At 39.9% G+C, this 15,829-nt stretch overlaps 2 protein-coding genes across 6 annotated transcripts in view; one reads left to right on the forward strand and one right to left on the reverse strand.

The window, feature by feature from the left end:
• Positions 1 to 3,128, forward strand: part of Fam13c (family with sequence similarity 13 member C) — a 112,288-nt gene extending 109,160 nt beyond the window's left edge. For 3 of the 4 annotated variants that reach the window (XM_029482748.1, XM_021174609.2, XM_021174611.2), the window contains one exon: positions 1,640 to 3,128. In XM_029482748.1, the coding sequence (XP_029338608.1) occupies positions 1,640 to 1,763 (124 nt within the window). In that variant the 3' untranslated portion in view covers positions 1,764 to 3,128. The remainder of the gene's footprint in view (positions 1 to 1,639) is intronic. The other variant, XM_021174614.2, reaches the window with a different exon arrangement.
• Phyhipl (phytanoyl-CoA 2-hydroxylase interacting protein like) overlaps positions 2,931 to 15,829 on the reverse strand; it is a 40,953-nt gene continuing 28,054 nt past the window's right edge. For both annotated transcript variants that reach the window (XM_021174618.2, XM_021174619.2), the window contains exons 2-5: positions 15,224 to 15,420; positions 13,306 to 13,480; positions 9,597 to 9,714; positions 2,931 to 4,177 (exon numbers count right to left, since the gene is read on the reverse strand). In XM_021174618.2, the coding sequence (XP_021030277.1) occupies positions 3,643 to 4,177; positions 9,597 to 9,714; positions 13,306 to 13,480; positions 15,224 to 15,420 (1,025 nt within the window). In that variant the 3' untranslated portion in view covers positions 2,931 to 3,642. The remainder of the gene's footprint in view (positions 4,178 to 9,596; positions 9,715 to 13,305; positions 13,481 to 15,223; positions 15,421 to 15,829) is intronic.

Raw genomic sequence — 15,829 nt, forward strand, 5'->3', positions numbered from 1 at the left:
GGCTGCTGGGAGGGAGTGGGACAGTGCTGAAGCACCTTGAGACATCCACCTAGCACGCTTGCTTCATCGCCCTCGGTAGCTTTTCTATTGTGCTAGCCATCAGCAGTGGGCTCCCCAGGCCGAGACACTTGGGGCTCAGCAAAGTAATGGCTCACTAGGGGCTTTAAGCACACATTCTGTTTTGCATTTAAGTTCCCCTTTAAAATATGCAGTGGGAAGTTTTCATTCAGTGAAAGATCTGTGGTGGGTTCAGAATTTTGAGTTTAAATTGACATTGTCCGAAAAGGTGAGTTGATTAGGTTTAAGACACATATAAAGTCTTTTGATCACTTTGAGTTTCCTAAAGAAATTTATACTTTGACCCATTTGAACACAGAGTGTATATTAGATTCTAGGAGGTTTCAGTGTGCCAAGTCTGCCTATAGGATCTGTCAGTATTATTTGCCATGCTTTTTGGCAGCAATGGTAGTTTGTTCTGCCTGTTCTTAGTAGTAGTTGTCATTGACTGTGGCTATATAAAAATCTATGTATCAGTATATATCTAAGAATGTGTATGCAGAAGACCGTGACCACAGCTTACCCGTGCCCTACTGCAGTCAAGGAACAGCTCATTTTACTGTACTTACATGGCCTAAACCTACTTAAGATATGTCTGTGCTTGATCTACATGAAGCTATATGTCCTCCAGTGGTGATAAAATGTCATCTGAATAAGAAAATGCTCACTTATTAATCCTAAACTCTAACTGTTGAATGGCAAGAAAACAGAGCACTGTTTTGTTTCCCTAAGACTATTTACTGCTAAGATTTAACCCAGCTAAACCCAGCTAAAATGTCCATGCAAATGGATTTTCTATACATTTAGAGGCACTGTAAATATGGCAATAAGACAAGAGCACTCAGACTGTTCATGAACCAAGCAAGGTCTATGCATTAGAACATGCTCAGCCTTTGAACTCCTGTGCAGAAAGAGAGCCATTGCAATTTAAACTGTGGATGTGTTTATATAGAGGCCAGAGAACAACTTTGGGGATCAGTTCTTTCTCCCACTATGTGGAGCATAAGGTCATCAGGTTTGGTAGCAGTCACCTCTGCTACCCACTGAGCCTTGCCCCTGGCCTCAATTCAAAGGATTTAGACTTGTGATCACGTTGTCAAGGGGAAGCTCAGAAGTTCTATTACACATCAGCAGAAACGGGTCTAACTACAAGGACACTTGGAAACATTGCCAGCGTACAGTGTAGCCCCTGGGAAGATTTTGCCACTATGAATGTGTGGGTTACTTGTATAATCGAATAACTGCAGTATTTTCGGGATACTATCATGGAACTACCGAAGTATGAGGATGAGTGGAAAGGCGATGCATTGGAGGCTCTAGCCTTTGCTTTTCCTTCGATTCTTTTTCACCTGCACCATTGTTCTGTGCTCAGGCATGGGGTCTCATATTTGCAAAAACACATGGCCAAAGGGTGCTGCTGCTTAGAGAAACAGAGCAGGCATGGAATGAGACCAAAGGGCTGTAAAGAAGGCACCATTAAAAAAGAGCCACATGGAAGTCACAGACCCCTGTCAGTTATAAAAGGATCTTTAATGACCTGGCTCTAGTTTCAACTAATATAATGTATCTTCCCTTCCTGTAGAAGCCCACAGAAGGAAGACAGGATGCCGATGGCAGATGAGTACTGTGAATACAAGCACATAAAAGCCAAGCTGAGACTACTGGAGGTCCTCATCAGCAAGCAGGATGTGGCCAAAACTATTTGAGGTTCAGCTCTGCTCACTTCCCTCTCAAGATGAACTCAAGTTTATTTTCCTCTACTGTTCTTGCTAAGTAGTTTTGATGTACGGAAAACGGAAGCACTTTAGAGATAGTATTAGCTGTTTTGACAAAGGAAGAGCTAGTATAATCATACCCACCCAAGGCGTTTAAATAGGGAAATAACAGGTAATATTGGGATTGGCAAAAAGCATTTAGCCTCCACGCCAAACTGAAATCCAGAGTCAAATGTAATTGTCTCAAAAACTGTCTAATATGTTGTCAAACCTAAAATCACACGTAGGCAGGCTACCTGCTAGTGAAGATTTAGTAGTGTCCCCAAATTGATTTTATTGATGTATGGAAAGAGCATGGTTTAAATACATTGGTGAGACAAAGAAAATTTCTGCTCTTCACCCAGGGAGGAAAACAGCTAGAAAGAAGGTAATACAACATCCACTACCTTGTCCTGTAAGTCTGTAGGCGTTCAGCACTCTAAAATAACTTGACTGTGTCACTGCTAATCTCTTATTTCTATATGAAAGTAGTGCATTATTTTATCTGTTATTTGAAGATTTACATTTCCAGTTACCAAAGTTCACTTGGATGGCATGTACTTTGTGAATTATCTTTGTCTATGACTGACAAATGTTTATATTAAAGTAAAATATTAAAATAGGTATTTTGGATAGATGTGTCTGCAGTAATAACCTAATGTGACCATAGTACTATTGCTGATTTTCTTGTTTCCTATACTAAGATTCTATAACTATTTTTCCATTGGGAATATGCATCTTTCTTAATGTTCCAAGGTCTGTACTTTATAAAGTAAAATAACTTTCTTGTGAGCTGCATTCATTCTGCACAGGGTGAAAAGCTTGGAAATCACCAAGAGACCTTTTATTTGCTTTATTTAGTGTGTCTTGCTTTTTCTCCACTCACACACTTATTGGTTTGGTTTTTGTAAAATCAAGTAACAGGTAGACATTTTCTCATTATCAACATTATTCTTATTTCTGTTTTCTGTCATGTTTAAGCATGGTGTTGAAGAAACTCAGATTTTCCTATTGCTTGGGCGGAAAAAAAAAAAAAAACCAACCCAGATTCTAGACATGGACTATGTCAGAGGCGTGTTGTTCTCTCTGTATTCACCTGCTGTTTATGAATCAGAGTAATGGCCTTCATAAATTTGTTTAATCGAAGTCATCTACTTGTAACAGGACAGATACACAACTATTTGAGGTTTACAAATTACATCTTTGATAAGGGAAATGGTTTCGTGAGATGTATACAATTGCTATTAAAATGTAACTATATTCTATATGATTGTAAATATTTTATACAACATACAAATAAAATATTTTTCTATTATATTTATTATGTTGAAAGCACAGTAACTGTTTCCTGTTAGCTAATATAAATAACATAAATAACACTGTCAAACAACAAGGCGGAAGTGCTGACAAGTCTAGGCTTTTAGGATTTAACTCATGCTGCAATTACTCTCTCTCATGCGGTTTGGAGTTATCCCGATATTTATTCAGTAGATTAAAATGGATGCACATTTAAACACCATTGATAAGCCATTATTTTGTACTTTGCTAAAGCGGTCTATATAACTGTCTTGTTATGTTTGGCATAAAGGAAACATAAAAGCATTGCAGCATCTAGGCAAACAGTGTCAGGACAACCTGGGGACATTGTTGAAAGTGGTGGACAAGGGCGGGCAAGAGGAGACACGGAAAGGCTCTGAATGATAGAGTTTGCTTTTGGTGACAGCGGCATATGCATGCTTCAGTGGGGACATCTGATGGCAGATGGACAACAGAGGATAATGCTCCTATGGGAAGACAGGGTGTGTGGGGCGGGGGAGGGGCGAAAGTGGTGTTAGCGTCCGACACTGATGTTACAGGTTTTGCAGCTGGGGTCTTTCTTTGCATTTGCAGTAGACAAACTCATGAGCTGATGACCAGTGATTTCTGCCACGGTGCCCAGGGAAAGAGCCACAGGGTCAGTGTAAATGACTTCTAAAATGACATCCTGGGCGTGGTGGTACACCAGCACCCCATCTTCTTCTGTACAGGTCAAAAAATTATTATCCTTGGAATTTAGTTGAGGAAGGCGCTGCTTACAAAATTCATCTCCTGGCGATCCCACAGGGGCAATGACAAGAATCACATAATGATAAGCCGTGTACATACAGTAGAAGTCCCCAAAGTATAAGTTAGTATTGGGGTTGAAAAGTTTTTCTGCTGCAATCTCAAACCTGTATCTTCCATATGGTGAATCCTGGGGTGGCTTCCCTGTATTGAACTCGGTGCTGCAGCTGAAGAAGATGCCTTCCAGTTTCCCACTGATGGGTGAGCCATGGCTACCACTGTTATCCTTGATGGAAGGCTGCATAGCATTCCCATAGTGTTCTCTGCCAGAGAAAGGAAATAGCCACTGCTCAGTACAATCATGGTCAATTTACTGATTTACAGATTCGAATGGCACACAAATCACTACCCACTGCTAAAGGTCTGAAAGATCAGGCTATAATCAAATCAAAGGGAATATATATATATCTTTTGATACTAATCATGGATTGGACCCAGAATAAAGATGACCTACAAACCTTGGGGTTTCCTGGACTGAAAACCGAATTGCAATTAGAAGTCTCACAGGTGAAACTGGCTCCATCTGTACTTAATGAGTTTCACAAGTGACTTTACTAAAAAGCAAACTACTGAAAATATCGAACATATGAACACTGCTAAGGAGAACTTGGTTTGAATGTGTGCTGTCTACCCAAAGAAGGTCGATCCTGTCTGGTGGCTCCAGAACTGAGCTGCTGCTGCCACAGGTCCAGACACCTCCCATCTTCAGTCCCAGAATCTCCTTCACATTCCGTGGTTTGAAGATAGCAGCTGCTGTCACACAACTGTTGGAGTCTCTTGTGCTGATCCTGAGGCACCTTGCAACTGGCCACAAGTTCTAGTAACATCAGTGTTAGACTGGAGTCTGGGGACACTGTCTGTAGAGTCATACAGTTGCCTTGGCTACTGATCCCAGCATTGCAAGACAAATCACAGAGACTACACTTTTCAGTTTATGATTAAACTCAAAAGCATCCAACCTAACTCAAATTCAATATGCCATCTGAATCACATGCCAATGAATGAAAACATGGTTTGGGGGGTTTTTTGGTCTTTTTTTTTTTTTTTTTTTTTTTTTTTTTTTTTTTTTGGTTTTTCAAGACAGGGTTTCTCTGTGTAGCCCTGGCTGTCCTGGAACTCACTCTGTAGACCAGGCTGGCCTCGAACCTAGAAATCCACCTGCCTTTGCCTTCCAAGTGCTGGGATTAAAGGCATGCAGCACCACTGCCCTGCCAAAAACATGTTCTTACAGTAGGTATTTCATAAAATCACAACCACATGAACAGACTACGGCAAAGGAAATAGAACTCCAAAGGAAAACAACCCATAGTCTGAAATGTTTGAAAGACAATCAAAATGAGGATTTCAACAAACTCGTGAGAATCCAGGGTATATAAATACAAGGCAACGAAGAAACAGTTTTAGGGCAGACAGCGTTTCCAAGGATATTTTTAAAAATCATAAAATACACCTGTCTTATGGTTTTACTGCTGTGAACAGACACCATGACCAATGCAAGTCTTATAAAGGACAACATTTAGTTGGGGCTGGCTGACAGGTTCAGAGGTTCAGTCCATTATCATCAAGGCATGAGTATGGCAGCATCCAGGCAGGCATGGCACAGGAGGAGCTGAGAGTTCTACATCTTCATCTGAAGGCTGCTAGCAGAATAGTGGCTTCCAGGCAGCTAGGATGAGGGTCTTAAAGCTCACACCCACAGTGACACACTCCTCCAACAAGACCACTCCTATTCTAACAAGGCCACACCTCTAAATAGTGCCACTCCTTGGGCCGAGCATATACAAACCATCACAAGAACCAATCAGAAACCTTGGTGCAAAATACTTAATCAATGAACTAAATACAATTGCACAAGCTGCTAAGACACGTGAGGATGGAATTTCTGAACCTAGCAGGTCTTATAGCCAAAATAAGAACAGAATGCACAAAGAAAGCCTGTAAGGTTTAGGATGTAGTTAATCAAACATTCATGTCACAGCAGTTTTAGGGTGAACAGAACAGGATTACATTTTTTTAAAGAAGTAGACTTTTTTGAGATGAGGTCTCACTTTGAAGCTCCAGGTGGTTTCAAACTCAGAATTTCCCAACTCAGTGTCCCAAGGGCTGGGATGTGACACCACACCTGGCCAAAGACAAAATGTCTATTGCCCTGGTTATTATTATACAGTATATATCAATTATCACAACATAAAGATGTTCATTATACACTACTGGTCACAGCAGACCAAGCATGGCTCAAGGATTATACCTTCATACTACAGAAGACAGAAAAAGCAAGAAACCTGTTAGTATGTGTATTTTCAAAGGCAATTTGGAAAACCATACTTGTTTACTAATGTGAAAAGAGGACCCTAACCCTGGCAGCTCAATCCTGGAAGGAATCCCAACATATTTTCAAATTAAGCGAAAGGGAGTAGAGGAGAGACACAACAGACAGGCTTTCATGCTTCATCTCTGTTTCTGCCTTGAGAGTCTATACAGTTGTATTTGTTATTTGAAAAGGAAGAAATTTTGTCACCCACTTAGACCAGATAGAAGTGTTTGCTCCTTATGTTTTGGCCACTTTAAGTCCAGACACAGGCCTGCTTGTCAGGTTACCTCTCGTTTGTTTGACAGCACCAACATTTTTTCCCAAACACATTGCCTTCGGTGTGGCCCAGGCCTCTATTATTCTGTGCCTCGACTCTCCCCTCACTGTGAACTCCTACAGTGTTAAGCAGCAGCTGATCTAGGGTAGAGACAAGGTAAGCCTTGGCTGTCTTCCTGACCTCCTCATGGGTCAGGATGTGGTTCCATCAAGGCTGGATTCTGCCCACTGCTGCTGCTGTTGGCTGACTCTGGCCTCCCTTGTGTTCCCAAGAAGAGTAAAACCAAATCTTGATATTTGCTGGTTGCTTTAGTGTCTCATTAGCAGCTCAGCTATGCTTACACTTGAGTGAATGGAGGTCTCATTAATTAATTTGTGAATGGAAGTTCTCTGTAGAGTTCCCCCATTCTTCTTTTTCTCTACCAGCATTTTTAAGAATGGAAAGTTCAAGCTAGTATTCTAATAAGGATTTTTATTTATTTATTTATTTATTTATTTATTTATTATTACTATCACTAGGCTTCTCAGAGTCTGTGAGACAATGAGGTAGGCTGGGGACCTGCCACCATCATTAGAACAGCAATGGCTTCCAATCCCATCACCCGACTACTATGCAGTGGTGTTTATTAAAGAAGTAGATTAGAGGCAAGACCAGGCCACATGGAGGCCAGGCGAGAAACACACTCCAGGAGCAAAGCCTGTATCTTCTCTAACTTGCTTTCTTACCACCTGAAATATTCCTTTTTTTTCCCTTCATTTTCTTCAGTTTTCAAGATGTTCCTTGGCATAAATTTCATCAGAACCTTATACCATTTGGGGGTCTCTCAGCTAAAACTCATAGGCATATGCTATTTGCTAAATTTGGAAATATTCCAGCTCTGTGAGTCTCAGCCCCACCCTGCTGTTCTTTCTGGGTCTCTGACAACCAGGCAGAAAAAGAAGAAAGAAAATGTATTCAGATAGAGAAGCCCCTAGCCTCACTAGTGAATGTGAACAAGGTCGGATGCGGGAGGCATTTTCACTGAAGGTGTGCTCATGTTTTAGTCCTTTTTTTAGAAGAGAAGAAAATTAGTTCAGCCCTTATGGATTGAAACAGGATTTATCTACAACTTCTTCAGTTATAATGATGTATAAAGATTACCAGGTAATTGTAAGATTTCTTCATCAAGCATTCTGAAGATAACATTTTAAAGGGATTCTAATCAAGGAAATGTACCCTGACAAACACTTTCCTAATTAAAATGCAAATCAAGATCCACAGAAGTAAATACCCTTACTAAAGTTCACTGCGTAGAAAAGGGAGTAGTTTTGTTGTTCTTATTTGTGGTCTTGGGGCTTGAACCTAGACTACAGCATGCCAGGCAAGCATTCTCCTAGAGCCCCACCTCCAGCAGAGAGAGAGGGGGCTTTATTTATTTTTCTTTAATAAAGCTTTTCAAAATGATGAGGAATTCTACCTATGCCTTAGTTAACGGTATTTGTATTTAATGCTTCAAGATACAAGTTACATGGGTTTTACTGCTGTTATTTTTGAAATTAAATCAAAAGTAAGTTTTGTTGTTGGTACAAACATCTTTCATGCGGGTAAACTGGATTTAAATCATGTAATGTGTACAACTACTTCGTTCATTTCCAGGTGCTCAGAGTTTGACTGTTTTGAATTTTTGGAAACATTTATGAGAACAAATTAAGCAAATATTCTATGCCAGGAAAGCCTCTTCCCACAGAAGAGTCAGAAAATCCTAGAGAAATGCTGACCCCCAGTGGCCACACTGGGCAGTGATTGGCAGCAACCCAGCAACCTGACTGTACAGCAAAGCTGTGTTCTCTTGATGTGTTTCTTAATGGAGGTAGTAGCAATCGTGGAAAGTTTTTGGTCTCCACATTTTATATTTAAAAACATAAAAACTGTTTGGGCTGAATTTACTAGCCATTCTCAATTAATGGCTGACAAGCATAATAATTTGTCATTCACTTTAAATTAGGTGAATGGCATCCACTCAAAATTATATAGACTCCTGGCCACTTAGAACAACAGACCGAAATCTGTACTTATAAGTTATTCAGACAAAAAGCAGATGTGTTTGCTATCATCAAAATACAATACAAACACAGGGCACAACAAAGTACTTTGCTTTTTGTTCAAACATCCCCTCAGGCTCATGCATTTGAACACTTGGTCTCCCTCCAGCTGGTGGCTCTGTTTGAATATTGGCTACAACCTTGGCAGGTGGTACGTTGCTGGGGGAAGGAGTCCTGGGGTGGGCTCTTAGGGTTTAGCCTAGCACGGCAGGCCACAGTCTCCCAGGATGTCTGGTAGTCTCAGTAGCCAGCTACCACGCTATCTTATTATACCTGCTACCACGTCTTCTTGGACAGACTCTGCCCCCAAAGCAGCTGCAAGGCAAAAATGTTCTTCCCATAGGGTGCTTCTCATGACCTCAGTGGTGAAAAGTGACTGAGGTCTTCTAATTCTACAACATATATACCAACACACTTCTTCCACTATGATTCCTTGCATTTCTACAGCTTGGAGCTCATGATTGATTTAAGAGAAATTAGAAAAGTATGCAAAAATTTAAAAATCTATCAAAACTTCCTGATTTTTTTCATACATAGTCATGTCAAGACAAAACTCCTTTATAACTCTAAAGGGACTAGGGTTATTATTCATTTCGACTGATTCTGTTTTGATCCGGGTCCCTTGGCGGCACCCTAAACTGAGCTTGAATTCATGGTGACCCTCTTGCCTCATCCTCTCAAGAGCTATTACTATAAGATTGAGGTACCACAAGCAGGCTAAGGCTTCAAAAGAAAACAGACTATGTGGATTGTGTGCAGAAGTTCAGAATCGCTGTATTGTGTCGTTTTCAAAGCCTTTGTCTCCCAGGGCTGGAGAGATGGCTCAGCAGATTACAACACTTGCAGCAATTCCAGAGAATCCGGTTTTGGATTCTCAGCTCACGTGTTGACTCCCACCCATCTGTAACTCCAGTTCCAGGCAACCCAATGCCCTTCTCTGGGCTCTACAAGAATGTGCTCTACAGACATATGAAACCAAGATACCCGAACGCATAGATACTGGCGATTCTTACCTAACATAGTCAAAATACTCTTTGTGCTGGTTCCGATAGAAAACAGAGAACTTAAGCATGCGTCCTGCAATCACGTCAGCCTTCTCCAGCAGCTGTGTTAGATGAACTTTGGAGTAATCTGAAAAATTTTAAAGTGTCATATTAAGCAATACAGTCCCAGAAGTGTCAGCCACAGAAATGATAAATCAGAGATTATTAAAATACATCTTTACGGGATTCAACTTTGTAAAATAGGAACTTATAAAAAAAATCCATCGTCTTTCTTTGGCTTGTTTTTATTTCTACATAAATATTTTTGTTATGGTTCATGGTTATTTCTTAAAATATTTGTGTGCTTTTTTACTCTTTCAAGTTTTAAAGACCCTGAGCAACAGCATTCAACAGTGTTTCATAAGCTAGGGGCACTCTTCAACGCCCAATCAGCTGATACAATGAGTCAAGGCACCTCCCACTCTGAAGGACAGCATAGCATCAAACCAGAGCTAGTGACTGCCTGAGGTTGACAAGATCAGTACAGCCATTTTACTGGTGCAGCAACTGCATCTGGCCAAAGTGTAATGATTCTCCCAGCTGTTGACTTCAAGGCTAGGCCTCTGGAGCCTATTTGCTGGTCTCCAGCTCTTACAGCCCTCAGCGTGCTTAGATGGTTTTAGTTAGCTTTTGTCTTAAAAAATTGAGAACTGCTGTCAAACTCCTACATCAAAAAATAAGAAAAAATTTTGATATATAAGGATTAGTCAAAAACTAACCTGGTTAAACTGATGCATGTAACTGATTTATTTAAAGCATGCAATGTACCAGACACACGCACAATTAGATAGCAAGGCTAAAAGACAACGATTATATGGTTCTCTTTGAAGAACTCACAGTCTAAAGGAAGAGAAATATAAACAAGAACAATTTTTTTTCAAATGGTGTTGGGTTGTTATAGACTAGAGACTGTTTAGCCCGTGAGAGAATAGTCTATTCTATTTCCAATACCTTGCACAGTGCCTAAATCACAGTATTAAAGACTTAATTGATAAGGCTTAAATGAAATGGTCCTTAGTTAGTTGATAAGCCTGAGCAGCAAGTTCCCCTTAGCTTTTAACTCTGAAAATAAGGAAAAAGTCATTCATGTACAGAGAAATACTGTAGATCAGTTAAAAGCTGGCCGTTGGCATTTTCCTCCTAACTCTTCACAAAAGTTATGAGATATAGGAAAAATGAGAAAGTAATACAGAGATCACTCTGAAAAGACTGGGTTTGTTCCTTTTATTTCTAGAAGTAAAAACAATGTATCATATGGCAGCTATGCATCCCTGTGTGTGTGTGTGTGTGTGTGTGTGTGTGTGTGTGTGTGTTAGAACTGCCAAGCGTTTTCTTTAAGCTAAAGAAGTCATAGTATATCAGACCTTTCTTTAGTATAACGTTGGTTCTGGCAGATAAACTATATAGCTCCCTTGAGTTGGAAAATACCAGGATACTATTTGTGTATTTACCCAGAAAAATGAATGTCATCTAGGTGGGGCTCCATTTACCAGCAATGCTTGAGACCAGAAGTGTTTCAGAGTTTTGAATTTGGGGAGGTTGGAGTATTTGCAAATACTTGGATAGTTTTACAGCCTCATTCCAAAATTCAAAACTGCTCCAAAGTTCCAAATATTCTGGGCACTTTTATCAGTGCTCAAAACGTTTCCAACTTGCTCCTCTTTCAGAGAATCTGGTTTAATTCCCAGCACCTACCTGGTGCTCATGAGCATTTACCGTGGATCCGATAACCTTTTCTGCCTCCACCCTCACCACCCAACACCAAGTAAACACACTGAAGCTCAGATATCTCTTCAGGCATATTTATAAGTTTCAAACTTCAGAGCATCCAATTTAATTTCTGGGCTGTGGATATACAACCAACAATATAATATGCAAAGACTGTGTGTGTGTGACTTAAATTAAACTTCCCTTGTTGGGTGTTATAAAAATAAATAAAAAGGGATTCAGGAGAGGATGAAAGGTGAGGTAGACTCTAGAGAGGGAAAGTAATTCCAGCATGGTCACAGCAAACACGGGAGAGCCCTCTGCCTGCTGTTAATTTAATGCAGGCATCTCTAGCTATTTCATTGCTGATTAGTGAACTATCATAATTACACTTAATCTATCCTAAAATATCTATTCACATTTTAACATCTCTGATATTGTCTAACCATCTTTTAATTGGCATTTTTTTCCTTAATGACACATTAAAACGCTGGATCTTATAATCCACAAAATAAAGAGAAATATAAAAAATATGGTACTTGCAAGAAAATTTTTTACCTTGTCCTCAGACACTGAAATCTTTAGCAGTCAAGGGTGTTAAAAAATCTTATCAGCTTCACAGTAAACAAAGAAGCATGAAGATGAAACCAAAATGAGACAGGATGTCAGCCATAGAATATGTTCTTAGAGTTTTATACTGGGGTTTGAGGTCAAGAAACAACAATAGAAACCAGGATAAGTAGTGGGCACTCCTGTGTAGCATCTAAAAGAATGCAGGTGTGAAGCCATACGAGAAAGGTTGAGGGCTTATCTGAAGATACCCACAGATGAGAAAGTTGCTAAGCAACCTGGAAAACAGACCAGCCTATTATTTTCTGGATACTTTTTTCTACAAGCTCTTTCATATTCAATAGCCTCTCTATTTTTTTTTTTTTTTGTGAAGTGTATCTGGGTGCGTGTATGTGCATAGTATGGAGGTCAGAGGTCACCTCAAGGCCACCTACCTTACTTTTTGAGGCAGGTCACTCTCAGTGACCTAGTGCTTTCCCAGAAGCTAGGCTGCTTGGCTACCAAGTCCCTGGGAACTGCCTGCCCTTGCTATTCTAGAGCTGGGGTTACAAGCATATGCCAGCACACCGGCTTTTTAAAATGACTTCTGGAATCCATGCTTGTAAGGCAAGCAGTATGAGCTATCTCCCCAGCCTTCTCCGCATTTTTTTTTTAAATAGGAAAAAGTCACCCAGGTAAAGAGGAAACAGTAAAACCCCATCCTGATCTTCAAAAGGAGACAATGACAAAAGGACACCAGTAAACGTGTCCTATGACTGTGTGAACAGGAGCAGGAGGAAGGATGGCCAGCATTCCCAAGAGAACACTGGACCATTCAAATGAATGTGAGCGTCATATCAGAGGACAGGCTCTCCTATCAGAGGACAGGCTGTCATTTGATCCAGACCAAATGACTACTTAGGAAGTTTAATAAAGCAAAGATACTCAAACAAGACATCAAACAAGACAAGAGTTTAGGGAGAGCTTTTTCAAGCCCTCTGGCACTTAGGTGAAAACGACAGAAACAGTTTTTGTTGGGTAGTTACTGAGGTCTGTCTGTAACCTAAATGCTGTTTCTGGTTTGCTCTGTTCAAAATCTGTGACAATGAACACCCTCTTTACAGTATGAGGCTGCAAGAATGTTGAGTTGATTCAGGAATTACATCAGGTTTTCCTTGCAGAGCTTTCCCTTTGAAGAAAGCTACAATGGAGTAGAAAGGCAATCTGAGTGTACCCCTCAAGTTGCTTGCCTGAGGACCTCAGTTCCTTCTGACCAATATGAATTTTTTTGCACCTATTACACAATACAACCAACAGCACTACCTCTCCAATGCAATACTCACTCACCTTGTAGGTACACAGAGTCCATAATCATGAGTACCCTCCCAAGGACATTAATTGATATAATCCATAGCTCCCTTACCCGCTGTACAGAATTCTATAATCTCACTCCATTCAGACACGACGTAATCACCATCAACCTGTTTTGAGGCAGTCTGTACCGCTACTGTATACTCAGTCCTTGGGCTCAAAAACCAGTGTCCACGAACAGTCATTGGCAAAGGAACAGCTTTGGCCACCAATTTTGTTGGAACATCCTAGGAAGAAAAAACAAATGAAGGAAAGAGGTGGGAACGAATAAAGGGAGGAACAAATAGGGCAGGAAGAGATAGGAAGACAAAGGACTTTCATCAACTATGAACAACAGAGAGGAAGCTAAATTCCCAGCTAGGAGCAGGGCTCCTGTTTAAGAACACCCAACAATTACCATATTTAAACTTTAGTCTCTGTATGCAGAAATTAAGCCGGGAAGACCAAGAGACAGGCTTAACATCCTACAGTTCAAAAACAGAAAGGACTTGTATTCAAGTTGCTATTATTTATAACATACAGTTTCCCTCTGTGCCCGCTATCTTCCTCAAAGCAGATTAAAAAACAGACATAAAAGAACCAAGATTTATTGATTTAATGTCTATTAAGTTAAAAATATATTCACTTGATTTTTATGGCTTGATAATTTTACTAGAGAGGTTCACTACTAAATATTTTGTATGTAAAGGAGAGACTGCTTTCAGAGTAAATATTAAAAGAGAAATCCATTTCATATACAGATTAGGGAATTTTCCTGTGAGTATGGTGTCTATGTGTCTGAGAAAAGGCTAGGTCTTTTTCAAGCAACAATTAATAAGTTAACCTGCGGGTTGAACACACACTACATTTCCAAAGTTGCATAATGGGTGAAGTAGAATCAAGCCTTCGAGTCTTCATCATTTAATGGAAAGCTTAGCAAAGATGCTTCAGGAAGGCGAGCGACAGCAAAGAGAATACCCACAATGAGAACGGAAACATGATAAAAATGACTGATGTTCTTTCTTTCACACATTTCTGCAGTGTGTAAACTCCTCACTTATATTTACTTTGTGTAAGCATCCATACAGTAAAAGGCAACGATTTCGGGAAATCTAAGATGCATAGAATTTTCCCAAGTTAAGATGAGTAGCACATTCTTTTCCGAAGACCGGGTTTTTGTCTGTTTTCATCATCAGTAAAAGCAATGAAGCAGTGGAGAAACACTGGGGCCAGGTAATGGCTCTTGCTAACAGCCACATCTGGAGGAAGAGCTGCATGTATCACAGAGGGTGGCCAGGTAATGGTCCTTGCTAACTGCCACATCTGGAGGAAGAGTTTCATGTATCACAAAAGGGTGATCGACAGCAGAGACAGCAGGAAAATTTGCCACGTGTGAAGCTTAGTAAATGAAACAATCTCCCCACTATTAAAAAACAAACAAACAAACAACTTTTTTTTTGACTCTTTTCAGACCTAAAGTGTTCAAACAACTCCACAAGTTTCTAAACCAATCTGTTTGACTTAGGGAATGTACGTACTGCAGCAGAAAACTATAGAGAGCTTATAACACTTTCTTCTGCTTCTATGGAAGGATCTTTCCAGCTTGGTAAACACCCTAGCTATTCTTCTGTACATAGAATAACTGAATTGTATGCTGGGGACAGCCTTACTTTCTGCTCCAAACTCCACTGCGCTCGCCAAGACACTTTCAACTTCATTTGCATAGCTTTTAATATAAATGACTCACAATGGATTATCTCTTGAACTATCCTTATAGCCCAGGATCAATTACCTCTAATGAGTTTACTGTTGATTTTTATCTCTGCATATAGTCATGATTTACCCTTTTACGTGGCATTTCATTTTCCTCAAGAATTCATTATGGGCAATAATGTTTTAAATCACACAGAATTCTGATTCTTCTTCATTGAAAGTATTCTTTCATTTAAAATGTCTACCAGATGAAATGGCCTAAGACTGCCTGGGTTTACCTTGTGTTTAAACTTGTTCGAGTTCTTGTTCTCTTTCTTGTTGAGGTCAATGAAGTAGTGCGTGATGCGGTCCTTCGACTTGGAGTCCATGTCCCATGAGATCTTGAAGGAGTCACATGTGATGTTATTTATTTTGATGTTATGTGGGACAGGTAGCTCTTCCATCTCTGCTATGCCACTGTCTTGGGATTTGTTACCTGCCAGAAAAGAATGCAGAGAAAATTAGTTGCTGGTGAATAGATTTTCCCAGTTTTCAAAAATCTTTATATATATATATATATATATATATATATATATATATATATATATATCTGAAATCAATTATCTAAGTACTAAATCTAAGATTCTGGTTTGCTCGTGGAGTCATTCAAATGCTAACAAAAGATATTTACAAGGCCATATCATCAGTTAAAAAAAAAACCAGATAGTTCAATCCTATGATCTCTATATTTCCATTTCCCAATTTCTAATTTATAGAAACACACTGCTGATCCAACTTGCCTACAAAACATCAGCTGCCAAGTTAGGTTCTCTCTGAAAAGCCTCAAAGGACCATTTTTCCTATGTGACCAGGCAACGCTGATCCCAAGGAACACAGGTGTTTTG

Source organism: Mus caroli, chromosome 10 (genome assembly GCF_900094665.2).
Source record: "Mus caroli chromosome 10, CAROLI_EIJ_v1.1, whole genome shotgun sequence".
NCBI classification, from domain to species: domain Eukaryota; kingdom Metazoa; phylum Chordata; class Mammalia; order Rodentia; family Muridae; genus Mus; species Mus caroli.